The sequence below is a fragment of the Protopterus annectens genome, chromosome 8.part0 (assembly GCF_019279795.1).
Source record: "Protopterus annectens isolate FY-2018-M chromosome 8.part0, PAN1.0, whole genome shotgun sequence".
Lineage (NCBI taxonomy): Eukaryota > Metazoa > Chordata > Ceratodontiformes > Protopteridae > Protopterus > Protopterus annectens.
In genome coordinates this window covers 1,298,128,370-1,298,148,267 of record NC_056741.1, presented here as the reverse complement: position 1 = coordinate 1,298,148,267, position 19,898 = coordinate 1,298,128,370, and the positions used below count along the sequence as shown (strand labels likewise).

The window sequence follows — 19,898 nt, the reverse complement described above, 5'->3', positions numbered from 1 at the left end:
AGAGAGTTTCTGGTATGTCTGACAAAGCTTTTTCTTCCTCTTCTAATAAGAGGGCTTCTCAACTGTCTTTGCTGGACTGCAAGTGTACAGCTGGATGTGTTTGTGTTATCCAGCTTAGTTTCTGTCTTTGTATTTTCTGTTCTGACAGTTCTGATTCTGTCTGTTATTCCCATTTTGTGATTTTTTTTCTCCTAGGTTTACCCATTTTAAATCTTCCTCTTTAGTTAAACTAACATGCGGTAATAGATTCGATTTGTAAAGTGAAAAGAACTCCTGGGGTAATTAACAGCTAACTACACTGTTCCCTTTCATGTCCCAGTACAAATTACACAGTACTAATCTGTTTGCATGATTTCTAAACAGTTCTTATTCATGTTCTTTGTCAGGTCCTGGTGTATTACAATAATACAGAGTACAGTGCAACAGGTGTTGTATGTCAATACAAAGGGAGGGGAACTTACTGATAGCTACATTCATTAACTCTTCAGTTACTGCTCCAGGGCCAGTCGTAACTAAGTCCTGGCTGTACCAGTAAAATGTCTCGCCTTCCATTTGCACTGCAAAAGTATTCGTTTGTCGCTGTGCTTCCATACCCTGTATGGTTGGAACTACTGCTATGCCTAATAGTTGCATAAGATCTCTGCCCAAAAGGTTCACTGGGCATTTTTCAGAAACAACAATTTTGCTTTTCTGGGTTAATCCTGAAACAGGATCTGTTATTGTAATGTTATGGGAGAGAGGCTCCCGATACAGCTGTCCATTAGCTGCTTTTACTAGTATATAGTCATGTGATTCTGAATTTTCTGGTCGTTTGGATGGGTGTACCAGGGTTCGTGATGCCCCTGAATCGCACAAAAATTTGACTTCCCTCCCTTCTACCAGGAGTGTCACTTCTGGTTTTGTGTCAGCTAGATAGAGCTCTAAGCTCAGTAAGGCTAGGTCTAATAGATGGTTTTCTTCACTAACAGTAGCTTCCTGCATTTCCTCTATTATCACATTCTCTGCTCCTTCTATCACATTCCCATTTGTCCTTTCTCCATTATTCCTATCTAGTGATTCCTGACTTTCATATAGTCAGTCTTTCACCTTCATCGTTTTTGTCTTCCACTGCTGCCTTCTTATTTTTCTTGCAATCCCTTGCCCCTTTGTCCCGCATTTGAAGCACTCACCTCTTTTCTTTCTCCCTTCAAAGTCTTCTGATCGCTGATCAGATTGTTTCCCTGGGCATTCTTTTTGCCCTTATGTCCGGACTGTACTAAATAAACTTCTCCATCTTCCACAGCAAATACTTGGGCTTTCTTTTTCTTTTTGTTAAAATGCCTTTCGGCATGTCTAGCATATTCGAGCAGTGATTGTAATCTGCTTGTAGGATGGTCTACCATATGTTTAGTAATGAAACTACTTATGGGTGCAATACAGCCTTCCAAAAATGCATTCTTTAACTGCTGCTCATATGGGGAGTCTTGTGTCTGGTCTTCACTCACCTGCATTCCACAGTGATTGTTAAAACACTCTAATAATCTGGCAAAATATCTATCAACAGTTTCACTTTCTTGTTGGATGCATTGATTAATGCAAGTCCAGTCTGCCCTAGGCTTCCATTTCTCAGAAATTCGGTCTGTCAGACCTTTCACTCTGTTATCTAGTTCTGTGCTGCTATGTGGGAGGGGCCTAAGTGCAGCGTCACGGGGATTCCAGTTGCCACTGATCATGTGCCAATCTGGATCTACTATTTGTCTAACTACTTTTTCTACTTCCTCTCCGTTTAAGTGATAACTTAATCTCATGCCCTGTAAGTCTTCTAAGAACTTTTTAAAATTAACTTTTGGATGGGGAATTCCATCTGTGGCTTTCCGGATGTCTTCTGATGTCCACGGTCTGTATACTAAAAGAGTTGGGTCCTGCCCTTCTTGTCCAGCCTGAGGATTTGGTACTTCTATGAGTGGGCATATCTCTTCTTCACTCATAGCCTGTGAATTTCCATTCATTTAATATAATTCAATATCCCCTTTTAAATTACGTGTTCGAGACCTAGTCTCAATAGGATCTCTAACAAACGGTAGTGGTTTTATAGGAGCAACTGGATATTGTGGAGGTGGGCCAGTTTGTTCTTTTGCTTCATATTCCTGTAAGGGAACCAGAACCGGAGGGGGCGGAGGGGCCGATGCTATAACTAAGTTATTATCCTCTTTGTCTAGAAACATTGCTTTTGAATTTTTATTCTTTTGTTCTCTTCGGTTTACTTTCTCAATCCACCTGTGTGCCTGAGGAACTCCTAATTTACGCTGTTTTTTAACCCGACCTTTAGAATCAGTTTTTAGCTGTCTAAGAAGTTTGATAAGTGAGGATCTTTCTAGTTTCCCATCAAATTCATATTTATTAACCCATTTAGTATAATATCTAATGTTGGTGCGTTGTGATTGCATATATTTTGCATCTTCGGTTAACGGTGGGCTTTGGGGTCTCTTTGTTTTTGTGCATGTATTATCCATTTTGTTCTAACCTTTTAAATGTTACGTAACCCTTTTATTTTTAATGTGGTACCACCAAGTGTTTACAGTCCCTTCAGACTACCTGCCTAATTATTCTGTTTCCCTGATCTATGACAAGATAGCAATATTTCTGTCCCTGAATTCTAACAAAATTCTCACAGAACAAATACAATCAAGTCCCTGATCTAAAACAGAAAAAAGTAGATTCACCCTACGTGAGCCACAGTGATTGGTCACCCACTGTTCAAATGAAACCCGCCTTCAATCGTAGATCAGAAAAGTGGCTGGCCTCTTTTGCACGACAATTCAGTTGGAGGTCTTTCAATGAAGAAGATCCGATGTGCTGTCTTCCCTGCGCAGTTTCATGCCACCTGGCCCATCTGATCCCAGGCTAAACGAGGGTTTCCGGTCCGAAGGACCAAAAAATGTCAATGAAAATACTTCAAAAGCATAAGGTTCAGTTCAGGTATCTTTATTCTTGCGCAAGGAGACAATGCAGTTACAGAGTTTGTCTGACTAAAATCAGGAAGTGTCACAATTATACTTTTCTTTCAAGACATTGCCCACTACGGTTGATGTAGCAGATCACCAGTTCACAATTCTGTTACTTTACAGACGTTTCTCACATTTCTAGCTGACTCTTCAAAGTTTAAAAAAGATTTTTCAGTAAACAGGATGGCCTTGACGACCACCGGTCAATTATAACTTTCTTGCTATGTGATGTTACAAGTCTAGGTACTATGGCTAATTCAAGCACAAGGCAAGTACAGATTTCTGAAGCAGTTCATTGTTTATAGTATTTAACTTTCTTGCAGCTTGTGCACTTTTTCATTAGCACGAACAGAGCATGTTAAGTTGTCAATCTCGCCTTCATTCTTGCTGGATGGGTTCGGAGCCGATCCTCGGCTCCGACTCGGCACTTGCTAAGCTCGAGAGCTAATTTTGCCAGCTCGAGGCAACCCTATATCCCATGATGCAAGGCGGAGACTACCCAGATCTCGTTTGCCGCTTCGCTAACGAGGTGCCTTCTTTTATCAGCTCTAGGTAAGTGAATAGTTTTTGAGACTTTTCGTCTACCCCCCTTTAAATTTATATATATAATTGTTTTTTGTTAACTTTAACGACTTACTTTAACCCTATTCCCGTCAGTGTTCCCTTTTTTTCCAGAGTATTTTATTCCCTTCCCTAGCTTAGGCCTTAGGCCTTCCCCTCCCTAAATTTTTTCCTGTCAGGGATTGTTTGTGTATGACTGTGTGTTATCCCTGTTTATTTTAAATTGTTGGATTGAGTGTGTTTGTGTGTGTGTTACTGTATTGTGTTAACTCGACACAGTTATGTCGAAAGACACTAAGGTCTCGGGCTTCAAGAAGTGTGACTCGTGCTGTCAGAAGATGTCTCTGACAGACGGTCACACTTCTTGTGTTTATTGCCTGGGACCTTTGCACCTGCAGGACTCTTGTGCTGTCTGTCATGCCTTCAGCCCAAGAGTCCTGCAGGAGTGAAGAAATAAGCTTATATTAAGGGGCTTATTAAAGCTCGAGAGCTCCCCGACTAAGTCGGCGCCGGGGAAGCCCTCGAAACCTGTTAAGCCTTCGGCTGAGACTTCCAAGCCGTCGGCTTCGGGTTCACCCTCACCAGGGTCGAGATTGGCTCCGGCCAGAGCCGATCCTTCCACCTTACCAGTCTCAGTATCGGCTCCATCCGGCGCCGATACTGCCAAATCCAGATATTGTGTCTGCTCCGGCTGGAGCCGACGTATCTTCGGCTCCGTTGGCTCCATCGATCTCAAAAAAGAGATCTTGATCCCCTTCAGTGGAATCCATATGTTCGGCTCCAAGATCACCCTTGCTCTCGGAGCGGAGCCATCGGAGCCGTTCTTCTCGGTCTTCCAGGCTGTCAGATCACGACCTCGAGAGAGTGGTGAGTAGACTATTAAAGTCTCAGGCATTGGCCCAAATACTCCATAGCCCATCTCAACAGATGGTAGCTATTTCACATCCACCAAACATTCCTCCTTCGACTCTCTTACAGAGCTCGGAGCTGGAGCTCCTTGGAACCGGCACCGTTGTAGCTTCGGAGCCGGTACCACCCCTTTCGGCTCCGTCGTCCTCTGCTCCGATTTCCTCCTTGAGACCTTCATTGGAGGGATCAGGGTGTCTGGTCTCCCTCGTCTGCTCCGAGGGGGCGAGTGGCATCGGACCCTTGTCCGACCCAGTTCTCCCTCTCGGAGCTTCGGCGGTGGTGAGCTCGGCCCCGACATCTGCCTCTGAGCCTTCCCTCTCGGTGAGGCCTGGGGTTCCTATCTCTTCGGAGCGAGAACTTTCTGGTCTCTCTGACGGGGGAGCCTTTGAGGTGATGAGGAGTGTACTAGCCCCTGGGCTTAGTCAACGGACAGTTCCATCAGCTCCTCCCACTACAGTGCCTGCTGACGTCTCTTCTCACTCTCTTGCTCCCGGACCCAGAGATCCAACGCCTCAGGTTTTCCCATTGGGAATATCTTCCTCTTCCGAGGCTTCTCCTGATCCATCAGGTGAACCCCCGCGTAAGAGGACATGTAAGAGGAAACATGTAGTCTACTACATCAGATACTGACCTGGATGAGTCGGAGGGATCCCCAAGGTCCTCCTCTGAGGATGTCTCATTCTCAGACATCCTTGAACTCCTTAAGCAGAGGGGGAACTGGACCTCCCTTAATCCTTCCGAGGACGAGTCAGTATACTTGGAGGCGTTCGGATCTCGACCCTCCACCTCCTGGGTGTCTCCGCCTTTCGACCCTCTTATGGAGGTATTGGCTCGGAAGGCGTGGATGGCTCCGGATTCGGTGGAACCTATCCCTAGGAGGCCTTCAAAATTTATTACGGCCCCACAAGATAGACAATACTTAACAAAGGGTGTCCCAGTTGATGCCATGGTGGTGGCTGCTGCCACCAAGAAGGAACTAGCTGATCCTTCAGTACCTGTCCATCCTCCTAACAAGGATTCTAGGACTATGGACAGGTATGGCAAGCGGATTTTTTCTTCAGCAACTTTTGCCATGAGATCGCTGAACTACTTATGCCACTTCACCCACCTCCAAAGAGATGTTCTTAAAGAGTTGGGAGAAGTTTTACAGGATCCGTCAGCTGCTGGGTCTCAGGATAAGATTAGCTCACAGCTAGGAATCCTTAACTCCATTGTTAACTCCTCCATGCGGCTCATTTCTTATGCAGCCGATGGAGCGAGTAGGGCCGCAGGCACATGAGTGGCTTTAAGGCGTCAGTCCTGGATGCGGCTTTGTAATTTTGCAGACCCCTTCAAGGTGTCCTTCACAAACTCCCCCTTTGATGGGTCGACCTTGTTCGGACCTCAAGTGAAAGACACTTTGACTAGATGCGAACAAGATGGCAAGACTCTTTCTGCCGTAGGAGTCCGTTTCTCCACCCCTTCAAGACCTTACCCCAAAGGACAGAAGGGAGGGAAAATGTGGTTCCGCAAATCTCAAGGAGTCACGCCTGACGCACAAAGTCAGTTTACCTCCAGAGGCAGAGGGGGTAACAATAATAGACGCCCTAGGGGCAGAGGTGGTCCGCAGAATCAGGGTAGCAGAGAGCCTCTTTCTGACAAACCCTTCCAGCATCCCTGAGATGTTGCCCGATTGTCCGCCTTTGGAGGCAGTCGGGGAAAATTATCGCTGTACCCAATAGCCTGGCTTTCCCTTTCTCAAGACAAATGGGTACAGTCAATTATATCCGAGGGTTACAAAATTCCCTCTATTCAAACCCCAATTCAACAAAAGGGAACCCTTCCAGACGTTCCACCCGGTCTAAGGGAACTAGCAGTACTAGAAATATCAAAACTGCTAGTAAAAAGAGCCATCCAGCCAGTCCCAGCGGACCAAATAGGATCCGGAATCTACTCAAGGTTCTTTTTAGTTCCAAAAAAGACAGGGGACTGGAGACCAATATTAGATCTGAGCAAACTCAGAAAGTTTGTAAAGAAATCAAGATTCCAGATGGTCACGCTTCAGTCCATTCTGCCCTTTCTGGGCAAGGACAATTGGATGTGCTCGCTAGATCTTCAGGATGCGTACTATCACATAAAAATTCACAGACGCTCCAGAAGATTTCTCCGCTTTCGGCTGGGACCAGTCACTTCCAATTCAGAGCCCTGCCCTTTGGACTCACTACAGCCCCCAGAGTGTTCACCAAATGTATGGCAGTGGTTACGGCTCACCTGAGACGTCAAGGATTCCAGGTGTTTCCATATCTAGACGACTGGCTCCTCACTGCCACCACCAGGCATCAGCTTCTCCAAGCCAGAAATTACACCATTCACATTTGCAGAGGGCTAGGAATTTCTATAAATTTCGAAAAATCTGCCTTGTCGCCTTGTCAATCTATTACTTTTATAGGCAAGATTGGACACCGTACAACTTTCAGCAAAGTTAACAGACCAAAGGATCTTGGACATTCAAAGACTCGTCCAGGTGATTCTTCTCAGCAACAAAATTCAGGCCAGATTTGCTCTGAAGGTATTGGGTCTTATGGCGGCCGCTATAACACTTCTTCCCCTTGCCCGCTTTTACATGCGTCTTCTACAATGGATGCTATTCACCCAATGGTCTTTTCAACAACTTCCCATGCGTCACAAGATCATAGTAACTCCAACTTGCAAAAGGCATCTGACTTGGTGGATATCGTCCCCTCAAATCCATCAAGGCAGACCTTTTGTTCCTCTTGCCCCAGTTGCCACAGTTACATCGGACGCCTCCCTGATCGGGTGGGGGGGGCATTATCAGGACAGAATGGTCCATGGTACTTGGCAACCTTTCGTTTACCATCTGCACATAAATGTTCTAGAGATGAGAGCGGTGCTTTTAACGTTGCAAGCCCTCAACGACTCTCTTCCCCTGGGAACTATTGCAGTCTAAACGGACAATATGTCCGTAGTGTGGTATATAAACAGGGCGGAACCAAGTCCTATCCACTGTGTCGAGAGGCTCTCAGACTTTGGCAATGGGCAATCTCCTCTCATCGGTTTCTGATAGCAACGCACATCCCCGGGAAATCCAGCATCATAGCGGACAGATTGAGCAGAGCTATTCTCATGCCTCACGAGTGGTCTCTCAAACAATCAGTGACTGAAGAGATTTTTCAGAAGTGGGGCCTTCCTTGCTGCGACCTTTTCGCTACACCTCAAAACAGCAAATGCCCAGACTTCTTCTCTCTCTTCCCCCTTCCAGGCCATTCCCCCAGAGACTCTAATCCAAGATTGACCCCAGGGACGACTTTATGCTTTTCCCCCTTTTCCGCTGATACCTCAGCTAATTCAGAAAGCAACCGCCTTGAGAGCCAAGTTGATTCTTATTGCCCCTTATTGGCCTCGACAGATATGGTTTCCATTCCTACATCATTATCTCTTGGTACAGCCATGGCATCTGGATCCGGTTCCAGATCTGCTGACCCACCATTCGGGTCAACTGCACCAATCCATACCTTCTCTCAACCTCACTGCTTGGTTGCTCCACTTCCATCCTTAGCCAGGCTTCCTATGATTTCTAATCCTGTACGGGATATCATAGTACCTTCCCTAAAATCTTCTACCAGAAAGATTTACACTAGTAAATGGCGACGTTTCTCTTTCTGGGCAAAAGCTAGGAACTTAGACCCCTATACTGCTCCAATTCATTCGGTATTGGACTTCCTAGCTGAGATTTTTCATTCAGGATCCTCTTCTTCCACAGTGAAAGTTCAACTGGCAGACATTTCAAATTTTCATATAGGCCTTTTGGACCACAACATTGTCACATAAACTTTGTAAGGCATTCCTTCGAGGTATCTTTTTATTGAAACCTCCGATTAGAGACCCCCCACCACAGTGGGATCTAAATTTAATTTTAACATCCTTGATTCTTCCCGCTCGAACCTGCAGCTGCCTGTTCTTTGAAATTGCTTTCTTGGAAGACACTTTTTCTAGTTGCCATTACTTCTGCCAGGAGAGTATCTGAGCTTCATGCTCTCTGCATTCGTCCTCCCTATTTAATATTCCACAAAGATAGGGTATCTCTAAGGACTAATCCGTCTTTCTTACCAAAAGTGGCATCGCAGACTAACCTAAATCAATCCATTGATCTTCCAGTATTTTTCCCGAATTATTCTGATAGAGCGGAACAAAAGTTACATTGTCTTGATGTTCACCGCCAGCTCAGATATTATCTGGACAAGACTAAAATTTTTAGGAAATCTGATCAACTGTTTCTATCCTATGCAGAGAGCAGGAAAGGCCTTCCAGTTTCCAAGGTAACTTTATCTAGATGGCTGTCTTCTGTGATCACTTACATTTATCAGCTCAGAGGCAAAGAGTTGATTTCTAAGCCAAAAGCCCATTATGCCAGAGCTCTAGCTACATCTACAGCTTTTCAAGCTAGACTTCCAATAGACACTATTTGTGCAGCAGCCACATGGGCATCTCCTCATACCTTTGTTTCACATTACAAATTAGACTTGGCCTCCAGAGATGGAGCGAATTTTGGTTCCACCGTTCTCAAGAGTCTGTTCCATTGAGCCACCCAGGATAGAGGTGCTAGGGACGCGGTCCCATCCAGCAAGAATGAAGGCGAGATTGACACCTTAACATTTAGAAGTTATGTACCTACCATAACGTTCCATGTTAGTTGTCTTCTCTCGCCTTCTTTCTTGCGTCCCGCCCTCCATCCCCCTAGCCTGGTCAGACCGGGAAGATTATGCATCTTCTATTAAGAGGTTATTCCCTTTTTCTAGCTGTTCAATTTCTAGTGTCACTAGATTAGGTTGATCCTTTCTAGAGGGTTATGATGTTATTTAGTATTGTTATTTTTCTTCCTCCTCTTCAGTTGGAAGAAAATATTACTATTTCTTTAGCTACCAAACGAGATCTGGGTAGTCTCCGCCTTGCATCATGGGATATACGGTTGCCTCGAGCTGGTAAAATTAGCTCTCGAGCTTAGCAAGTGTCGAGTCTGAGCCGAGGATCGGCTCCGAACCCATCCAGCAAGAAAGAAGGCGAGAGAAGACAACTAACATGGAACGTTATGGTAGGTACATAACTTCTAATTATTGTCCATAATGAATGGATCTACAGAAATTATTATACTCCATTTAATTTCCTGATCTAGCAGAAAATCACCTGCTTTCCAGTACATTTCCAAAGCATAAACATGTATTTTGCTGTGCTAGCAAACTAGGTCAGAGTGCATCCTGCAGTGTCAGAAAGCACAATTTTCGAAAAGCATGTTTTCAGTTTCAAATAGAACTAATGCTGCATATAGAATAAAAACGTGTTAATCTTCCCTTATTTAAAATAAGCATTACACACATATGTTATTACATATTTTCCTAACAGGGGATATATTATTATGCCAAACAACAGACTGATGGTGGTTAGTCAGGTAGCTCTAGAACCAGTTTGTGACAGATTGAGAGAAGGATAGAGTATTGAGGACAGTGATGAGTTGTTTGAGAGACCATGTTGAATGCTTTAGATAGGTATAGGAAAGTTGCAGAGGTGAAATAACCATTTTTATGTTGAAGGATTGTATTAGTGAAAGCAAGTAAAGCAGTGGTTGTGCTGTACTAGAAAGAATGATAAATGCTGCCAAGGACCTTGATGAAGTTCATTCACAAAGTTCACATGATAAGGAAAAGGAAGGTTGCACTATCATCTGCTAACCGCTGTCAGAGCTGCACAGCAGACATAGCATATAAAATGTGCAACTCCTGTCCAGCGTAATGAAATTTGGAATTATCTGTGGTTTGTCAATAGATACAAGCCTAGCCAAGAACTTAGCCCATGTTCTGACAAGTCAGCACCCGATGCCCCTGTCCAGCAGGGACACTGGTGGAATCCCAAGAGTGTATTTTCTGTTCCCCATCCAGTTATCCAAGTTGCGCTTAAAAAGGGTTAATGATGTCCTCTGCTTGACATTGAGAGGAAGTCTATTCCACAGAAAGGGGAGTCTCTGGGACATGAATTTGTCCTGCCAGCAAGTCCTGTTGATGTCCCAGGGACTACCCTGTTTATGGAACAGGCTCCTCATACATATGAAGCAGAGTTCCTCCCTAACCCAGTTCAAGTACAGCTTGGGCAGTTGGATGGGAAACAGGAAATTCATCCATGGTTTGCCACCTATGTCTTTAGTGGACACAGGTAACCTGTAAATGGTTAATCTCCCAGCCCATGCTTACACTTATCAAGGGTATCCGAACTTGTCAGTGATTTGGGATGCATGGCTAGGCTTAAAAGGCCCTTGTGGTTGTTAGCCCTGTAAACACCTATGAACTTATCAAGACCAGGTTGAGGTCTCGCGTTTGGGTTACTCGAGGTGAACTTGACATGTGTTTATGCAGCAAGTCCCATCAAGGTGGGGTCTGAGACTGCTTTGTATGCCAGACAGAGGTCACCTCTGAGGAGTCAGAGTGAGTAGAGGGACCGGGCTTTTATTCTGCCTGTGTAAGGTAGATATTTGAGGCTCTGGATTCTCCTGGTGAGGAACCTCTATGGTCTCTCCAGCTGCTGCATGTTCTTTTGAGGTACATCCCAAAAGGGGCATTGTACTCTATAATGGGCCTTATAAGGGAAGACTACAGGGATGTTATGACCTCTTTGTCCCCGTATGAGATACCCTTATTAATAAGGTGGGCCATGTAGAAAGCTTTCCGTACAACCAAGGCAATATGGTGGTCAAAAGTCAGTGTGCTATCAACCTGGGTGCCTAAGTCACTCATGACTGACTGCATGCTTAGGACCTTGTTATTAATGTGATAATTTATGGGACATCACTCTTCCCAAAGGGGATGATGCAGTTTTTGGCATTCAGTTTGAGGCCATGTTTCTGGCCCTAGTCATTTGTTTGGGTGAGACACTGTTGGAGGATGTCCACATCAGTAGGAGAATTAGTTACAGTGCCCAACGTTTAGTCATCTGCAAATTTGTCAGCCATAGCCTACTGGTTTTGACCTGCATGTCAGAAAAGTATATCCCAAACAGACCCCAAGACCGATCCCTGGGGTACACCGCTCGTTATGGGTTTACTGCTTTAGGTGGCTTCCCCTGTTTTGACTAGGTGGGTTCAATCAGTAAAATTCTTTGAAACAAAGTTTCTTGTGGTCAGTAAAATGCACCAGCAGGCACCAAAGAAAAAAACTGAGAAAACGCTAGGTGCACACCACAGTGAAGTAAGTGAAACTTTAATAAATAGACATAAAAGGCTACAAAACAATAAAACAGGCACAAAAGGTAAGAGCTTTCACTTACCTTTTGTACCTGATTAATTGTTTTGTTAGCCTTTTATATCCGTTAGTTTCATTTACTTCACCGTGGTGTGCACCTAGCGTTTTCTCAGGTTCCATCAGTGAGCCAGTTTGCTACCCATCTGGTAACATATGGATTGATGCCTAGTTGAGAGTGTTTATCTATTATACCAGAGTGGGGAATAAGTATCGAAGGCTTTGACCAGGTCAAGGTAGGCGATGTTCACCATCTTCCCCTCGTCCATGGCTTTGGTGACTGTCTCAAAGAAGTCGACCAAATTTAACAGGCATGACCTCTGCTTGACAAAACCAAATTGTGTGGGATTGAATGTTTGGAAATTCCCAGTGTCCTTATTAATGAGGTCCATGGCCTTGCAAATCAGGCTAGTTAGGTTGAGAGGTCTATAATTTCCTGGATTGGTGGACATTCCACCTTTGTGCAAAGGGATGACAGTGGTTGTCCTCCACTTGACTGGGATGAAGCTGCTGCTCAGGCTTTGGTTGAATAGGGTGCCTAATGGTCCTGCAAGTTCCTGTCTGAGTTCATGTGGGATGCAGCCTAGGATGTTATCAGGTCCCATGGAGGCTGTATTTTTTTGCCTTTGAGAGGGCAGTGATTTCTTGCTCCCTAGATATGTACCTGTATTACAAGTATTTCTTACTAAAGCTGGACGTTCTGCAGCTGTAAGTCTGAAGTGCAACTTTTTCTAAAGTCTGTGATTTTGTCTTCAGTAACCATGCAGGCCCTCATTGGTACAACTGTTCGTTTTAAACATGGTCACTGAAATGTTTTCAGTACAGAAAAGTAGCTTTCTTACAGTAATCATACTGAATTGAACATAATTCTTGCACAGTCCGTTAATTTAACTGTTATGCTGTATTGACAGCCACTGAGCAATATTATGATCCATCACAAAAATTTAAGAATACTTTCCACTTTGACTTCAACTGTTAGTAGTCACATGTAAACCAGGGTACTGTAAGTGATGTTAGCTAATACTCTGCAATTATGGAAATATTGGGAAGTTTTTTTTATAACTGTGTGGTATACATTTCATGGACATCTGAATGGCTAACAAATATTTTCTGACATCAGTCTGTGTGAGCTGAAAAGCATTTAAAATTCAGCACATGCTTGACAAAATGGTAACCGTTGTTGGACCAGAAATATTGCTTTAGAGACAAGTACTCAGATGAGAAGTACATTATTTATCACATATTGCTGCAAGTCTGTTACTAACCCTAGAACATCTTTGAGTTTCTTATTGCTTTATTTTTTAAGTTAGTTGAGAAGATTGTACCTTTTTCTGCCACTGTCGATACCAATGGCAAGGTAGTTGGGTGCAACAGCGTTTTAAAGGACATTGTCGTAAAATGGTATACTGCAAAATTGTACAAGGATGGTGTGCAGCATAAAAATTAAACATACCTGCTATGATTTTAAGTCAGTGTAGGTTCACTCATCAGCTGAGTTGATTTACCAGTCATTGGAAGTTCAAGGCAGAAATACCCTGCCCAGGTAATGGACAGTTCAGAGGTATCCAGAAGCAAAGTAATATGCTCAGAATTGCACGTGGGGTCCCCTGCCATTGTGTATAAAAGAAAGATGGGAGAATACAGAAAAAAAAAGGATGGAAGGAGGGCTGTGGATTTTGAGGGTTTGCTTTTGCCCCTGCCATGAAGCCATGTGGATGGAGTCCGAGATTAATTGCCAGCTCTCTTGAATGAAAGTCTCTTCACATTCTTGCTATTATTTATCTGGTATGTGCATAAACATGTTCCACGTTAAGTATGGAGAAACTGACCCAAAAGCTAAAGCCTATAATCTGTGACACAACTGTTTTAATAATGTCAGTGTGTACTTTCCAGAGATATGATTAGGATAAGTTATATTTAGTTTCACAAGAGTCCTGAAATGACTTTTGAAGTTGTACAGGCCCTGTAAACCTCCAATTTTAAAGATTTCTGTCTGCCACCAACAACTTGATACAGTGAGAGATTCTGAAGTATACAGTGAGAGCAAACCTAGCTCTGTGTTGAACACTTGTGCAGAAAGCACATGAGCGTTTTACATGACTGTACTTTATAGAGTACCCTGGATCACAAAGAAGCCGATTTAGATGGTCAGTTATCCAGATGGACCCCATTATACAAATAAAGGATTTAGCAAAATCTAAGCTGTTGTTTATACATTACTTCTGATCATTTGGAAAAGTTCTGAGTAAAATCTGTTCTTTTTCTTTTTTTCAGTTACAGAAGCACCAATGAGTTATTTGTTAAGCTGTTTGATTACTTTTGGAATCCTGCTCAGGAGCTCTGGAGTTTGCCATATGGTTTTAAAGGAAGTGGTAGGCATACTTATCTGAATCTTTTTCTAGCAATTACTGTTGATGTTTGTTAGCCTTTTCAGGGTATATTAAAATGTAGAATATTTAAGTACTTTTCTTGCAAGCAGTAGTAACTAGAAAAAAATTGTTATGCTTTCTTAAGCAGATTTTAAACATGCCATTGGTTGTGAGGGTCAGTCTGTATTAAACTGGTGTTAAAAATCTGATTCCTGTTTCATGAAACGCAACTGTTACCAGACACTGGTTGGGTTTGAGGGTGGTTAACCCATATTTATGCAGAACACACATTGGTGTACCCCTGTCCAGAGTCGCATTGGAAATGACTGCTTTGAAATGCACCCTTTCATTTTTGACTGGATTTTGAAATGGGCATTTAGCTGTAAAATGATATGGAGCCTAATAAGTTCTCTATTTTGTGAGCCATACTTTAGTTTGGAATCTTGTGAATGGACTTAAACTCAGATTATCAGCAAAAGTCAGGCACCACTTACCATGATAAATGTATGCTTGATTCAGTGGGATTTTATAACTCAAAAATTTGTTTTGAAGTTTTGTTTTATCTTTCCTCTTAAATCTGCAGAGGGACTGCTTCAAAGCTTAGTACTATATACCGAGGCTCCCTATTGTTTGACCTCTTAGAAATGTTCTATGCGCCTACTTCATATTTCTCCATTACTGTGCCTATTAGAGTTTGTCACTACTTTGTATGCTGTTTGTTTCTTATGAATTGTATGCGTTTGACCAGAGCAAAAAAGACATCATGAAAGGGCATATGAGTTAAGGGAAGACTCTGAAAACTCACAACTGGCAGTGCAATCCACCTAGAAACACCCCGGTACCACCAATGAGCGACTCAGTCCAAAATAAACACCACGATTATCCGTTCAAAGGTTTAATCCACAAAACATCAGCATAAACATTCAAAGATGCTTTACGAACAACATAAAAACTTGTACAGACGATAGCACCATATAATACATACACTCAATTAAAGAAAAAGCAGCAGTTTAGCGCTTTCAACCACCATACAACTGGTCTTCATCAGAACTGCTAAGTGAAGCGTTCTAGTTGTTTAAATCAACTTTTAGGCGCCAAAAAAAATTTTTTAAAAAGAACCATGTCAGTTCTTAAAGGTGTATTATACTCTTATATTATACTAATTGTTATCTTCTTATAGTAACTAATAATAATAATAATACAGAGGTTTCTATTTCCACTTGTTTTTCATATTACTAATAAAAAGTACAATGTACTGCCTTGCTATAAGCTCTAATACTGTCATTATACTTAATTGTTAATTTATATGAGCATATTTAATAAATATTAAATACTAAAAACTGTACATAATTACTTATCTAAAAAAATCAAAAACCTAAGAGAAAATATACATAAGCATAAAAGCCTATACATAGTGACATATTCGTTGATATTGAAACAAAGCAATAATATAAATATATGTAAACCATACACTATACTAGTGCACTATGAGAATACACTCAAAAATACACTGTAAGATGTATGAATTCATAACTATGTATAAAATCAAAACATATTATATTCAAAATGTGATATCTAATAAAAGTTAACTGTATATTGTATATAAAGTAAACATTTTTAAAAAATGAACATTTTTAAAAAACATGAAACTAGATGTACTGAATATCAGGAACACACCAAAATAAATAAATAAATATATACAAATAATAATTCAACAAGATATGCTGTATGAATTGATATATTAATATTGTAAAACCTATGTGATTTTCCTAATCAATAATGCAATACTATATTTAATGCTTAATTGAGGATCCCTATGTTATTAATAAACTTTTAATAGATATGTTGTCATTTAACCCCGGTGGATAAGTTGCATCAGTATACAACTGCCACCATGTCTCTCTAAAGGCAATTAATCCTTTGGCATCTCCACCCATGGGGTTACTTGGAATTTCCTCTAATATTGTAAATTTAAAAGTATGTTCAACACCCATAGACTGAACGTGTCTGTATAAGGCATTAGTAGCATCCTTCTTCCTAATGCAATATTGATGGTCATATATGCGCTTTTTTAGACTACGTTCAGTCCTCCCCACGTAAAACGCGTCACAGAGTTCACATTTAGCTAAGTATATGACATTTTTAGTGTTACAATTTCCATTCTTGCAAAAAATAATGCTTCCATGTCCGTTCTTTAATACAATCTTTCGGCCACTATATATATATTTGCATTAATTGCAAGCCCCACACTTTCTACTTCCCTGGTCTGAACTGCGTAACTTGCTTGCTCCTGAATGATGTTCTAGTAATTTTTTCATATTCTTGCCCATCCTATATACAAAATTTGGCTTGTGACCTAATATACTGACCAAATATTGGTCACTACTTATTACATACCAAAATTTTGAAATAATATGTTGAATTTTGTCGGTGCCCATATTGTATGGTAAAATACATGCCCTTAGGTAACTCGGTCCTACACAAGTGTTATTCAAATTTGGTTGATTTTGTATATCACCAGAACCCAATAATGGTTTATATCTTGTACCCCAGTGCTCTAATATGTATGCCACAGTCTCTGTCAACTTACATCTTGGGTATCCACGTTCTAGAAAAAAACTTTGAATTAATGCTAATTCATTTTCCAAATCTAAGAATTCAGAAACCATTCTTGCCCTTATACACTGTCCTTTAAATACATTGTCTTTGACCTTGGGGGGGTGACAGCTAGTATAATCCAAATAATTATTGGAAAAGGTAGCCTTCCTATAGATTTTAGATGTCACTTTCCCCTCCTCATGTGTTACCAAGGTGTCCAAATATGGTAAACCTTTAGGATCTATTGCATGCGTAAATTTGAGATAAGCACTGCTATTATGAATAAATTCTAGAAAAATTGTCAAATCTTCCTTACTTCCTTGCCATAATAAATATAAGTCGTCCAAGAATCTGGAGTAGTAGGTAACATTGGAAAAGGACGGATGTTTAAACAAAACTTCATCCTCCCAATTGAGCATGACTAGGTTGGCATAAATTGGGGCGCACGCCGCCCCCATAGCTACTCCCCTAGTCTGCTTGAATAACTCACCCTCAAAATAAATATAATTATTTTCTAAAACCAATGACATCATTTCAGTTAATAGACATATGGTTTCCCATTCCAAATCTGTATGCCTCTTCAAACTATTAGAAAAAGCTTCCAAACCTTCGTGTTTAGGAATACAAGAAAATAAGTCAATCACATCTATGGTGACTACAAACTTAGAATTTGTTTCTCTGTGTTGGAAACTGGATACTTAGAAAGGAAACACCATGAGTCCTTCACCATATGTGGTATGAGGGTATAAATATTCTTCAAGATTGTATCTATAAACTTCCCCATCTTAAAAGTTTTGGAAAAACTACCCGAAACTATAGGTCTCAAGGGGGGATTATTTATATTTTTATGGATCTTCGGGATTCCCACCATAGTAGCCAACTTGGGATATTCGACTTTAATAAATTTGTATATTTCATTAGTAATTCTCGCATCCAATAAATATTCTTCAATATAAGAATCGATTCTACGGTAGGCTATGTGTAATTCATTCCTAGAAATGGTCTCATAATTTCCCGTATTGTGTAAGATTTCATAAATTTTCTGTATGTAGTCCATATTGTTATATATAGCAATACCACCCCCTTTGTCGGGTTTCATAAGCCTAATGGAATTATTATTTCTCAATGATTGGAGTAGTCTCTTTTCTTCCAGAGTCAAATTAGTAAACTCTTCCTGTGTCCTAAGTTCTTTGTACTCACTATATATCTCTCTAGTGACAATCTTATCAAATGTATCAATAATTGGGTGATTCGAGGGTGTGAATTTACTTTTAATTGACAATTTTTGACCATTGTTTATGTCACCTTCAGTATTATTCGCATTCTTAATATTCTTATCTTTTAAAAATACTTCTAAGTTGATTTTCCTAATATATTTTTTAAAATCAATCAGTACATCTGTTAATGAAAATTTAGGGTTGGGTATATATTTCAAACCCTTCTCAAACAAATTGAAGTATGTTTTGCTAATCGATAAATCCGTATAATTATAAATATTAAAATGTCGATATGTAACAACTTTCCCTTCAACTACTACTTTCTGATCTTTGTCATCATCAATAGCCTCATAATAACTATCGCCTATGGGATCTATATATGTATGTGTGTAAGTATTTAAAAAATTCGATTTTTTAACTGATATTGTCAATGGGGGAAACGCCCTTGTTGTTTCCCCTTGACATAAACATTCTGATCTCTCCTCTGATAAGGGGGATGATTGCCCTCTATGTGTGTCCGAAAATCCAAATAATTCCGTTTGTCATAATAATCTACACTTGTAGTTGAAGTGACACCCATTCACTTGTCCTTATATTCTCTATTACGTCCCTGAATACTCTGTCCTGTATTATAATTCTGTGCTACAGAATAATTCTGTCCTGCAGAATAATTCTGTTTTTTAGGCCACACATATGCTAGTTGTTTATGATATAAATCAATATCCCTTTTGATTTTATTAAATTTCCTCTTGCATAAATTATCTGCCCATTTTTTGGCCTCAAAATATTGCTTGTTATATAGTCTTTCCCAATCCTTAAACAATAAATCATTGATTATTTGTGTATTTAACACCTCCACCTCATGAATAATCTTACTTAATCTTTCATCATGATACTTCATTAAAATATTAATATAGTTAAATCCACATTCATCAAAAAAAAAAATTTTTTCTTTTATATTAATTCAAGTCAATCACCTAACTAATGGTAACTTAATCTAAGTCCTTTCCTTTTTACAATCTTGTAGTCTAAACATTTCTGTAAAAAATATTTGTCCACCCTTGTCCATTGATAATTTTTCAGTTTCTTCCGAGAGAATCAATCATAGACTTCAAGCTCACTGTGACATTACAATTATTATTATGGCCATCTTGTGAAGAAATTACATTGTTACTAGCATGTACACTGTCCACATTAAAATCAAAGGATAAAAACTTATTAAATAAATCAGGATATTCAGAGCTGACTGGGAGGCCATTCACAGCCTGCTCCGGTGGGTGATGCTGATCCGTACCCAACACAATATTAGCAGCTTTAGCCGTCACAGTAGAATATGTTTTGGCAGGTACCATTCTCTTAGGTTTAGTACCAGTTCGCTTAGATTCTAAGTCATAGTCATATAAAGAAAAGTCAAATGTTAAATCGGATATATTGATGTTACTACTAGATAAGGGTACTGATATATCCAGTCTTTGTATAGAGCTATTGTGTCTTGACTTCTGTCCATTAGGTATGTCAATACTATCTTCCGGATAGTCGGTAAGCTGATCTACAAGTTTGTCAGAACAATCGTTGCATACATTAGACACATTGTCCCTTTGCATAGACACATGTTTTGCTTGGCTCAAATATGTCCGATTTATCCTGCCAAGCTGGGTAACATTAAGGCTAGGTAGGCAAGAGTCAGGGTTGTTACGAGTACATTTGAAATCAGTTTTCACTTTGTCTTTGTTCAAGATACGCTCAGACAAAACAAGTGGATTGGGTTCAGAAACCCCCGAAAGTAATTTAGTTACGAGTGCGGTCAAATGTTTAACCTCACCTCTTAATACAGCTATTTCGTTGTTGAACGCTTCCATATGCGTGTTGTGTACTGGTGCTAAATCCGTAGGTAAACCTTGTTGCTCCGCTGACGCTGGATTGATGTTGCTTCGTGTGTTATTGGTATTCTCGCCGGAGGCTGCCGAAGTAGGAGACGAC

The 19,898-nt window shown here is 40.8% G+C and overlaps 1 protein-coding gene across 1 annotated transcript in view; it reads left to right on the top strand.

Annotated features, from left to right (window-relative positions):
* ST3GAL4 (ST3 beta-galactoside alpha-2,3-sialyltransferase 4) overlaps window positions 1–19,898 on the top strand; it is a gene marked incomplete in the record, with an annotated part of 1,396,457 nt that overhangs the window by 354,809 nt on the left and 1,021,750 nt on the right. Inside the window, 1 exon segment of the mRNA XM_044080811.1 lies at window positions 14,009–14,106. Within this exon segment, the coding sequence (XP_043936746.1) occupies window positions 14,009–14,106 (98 nt within the window).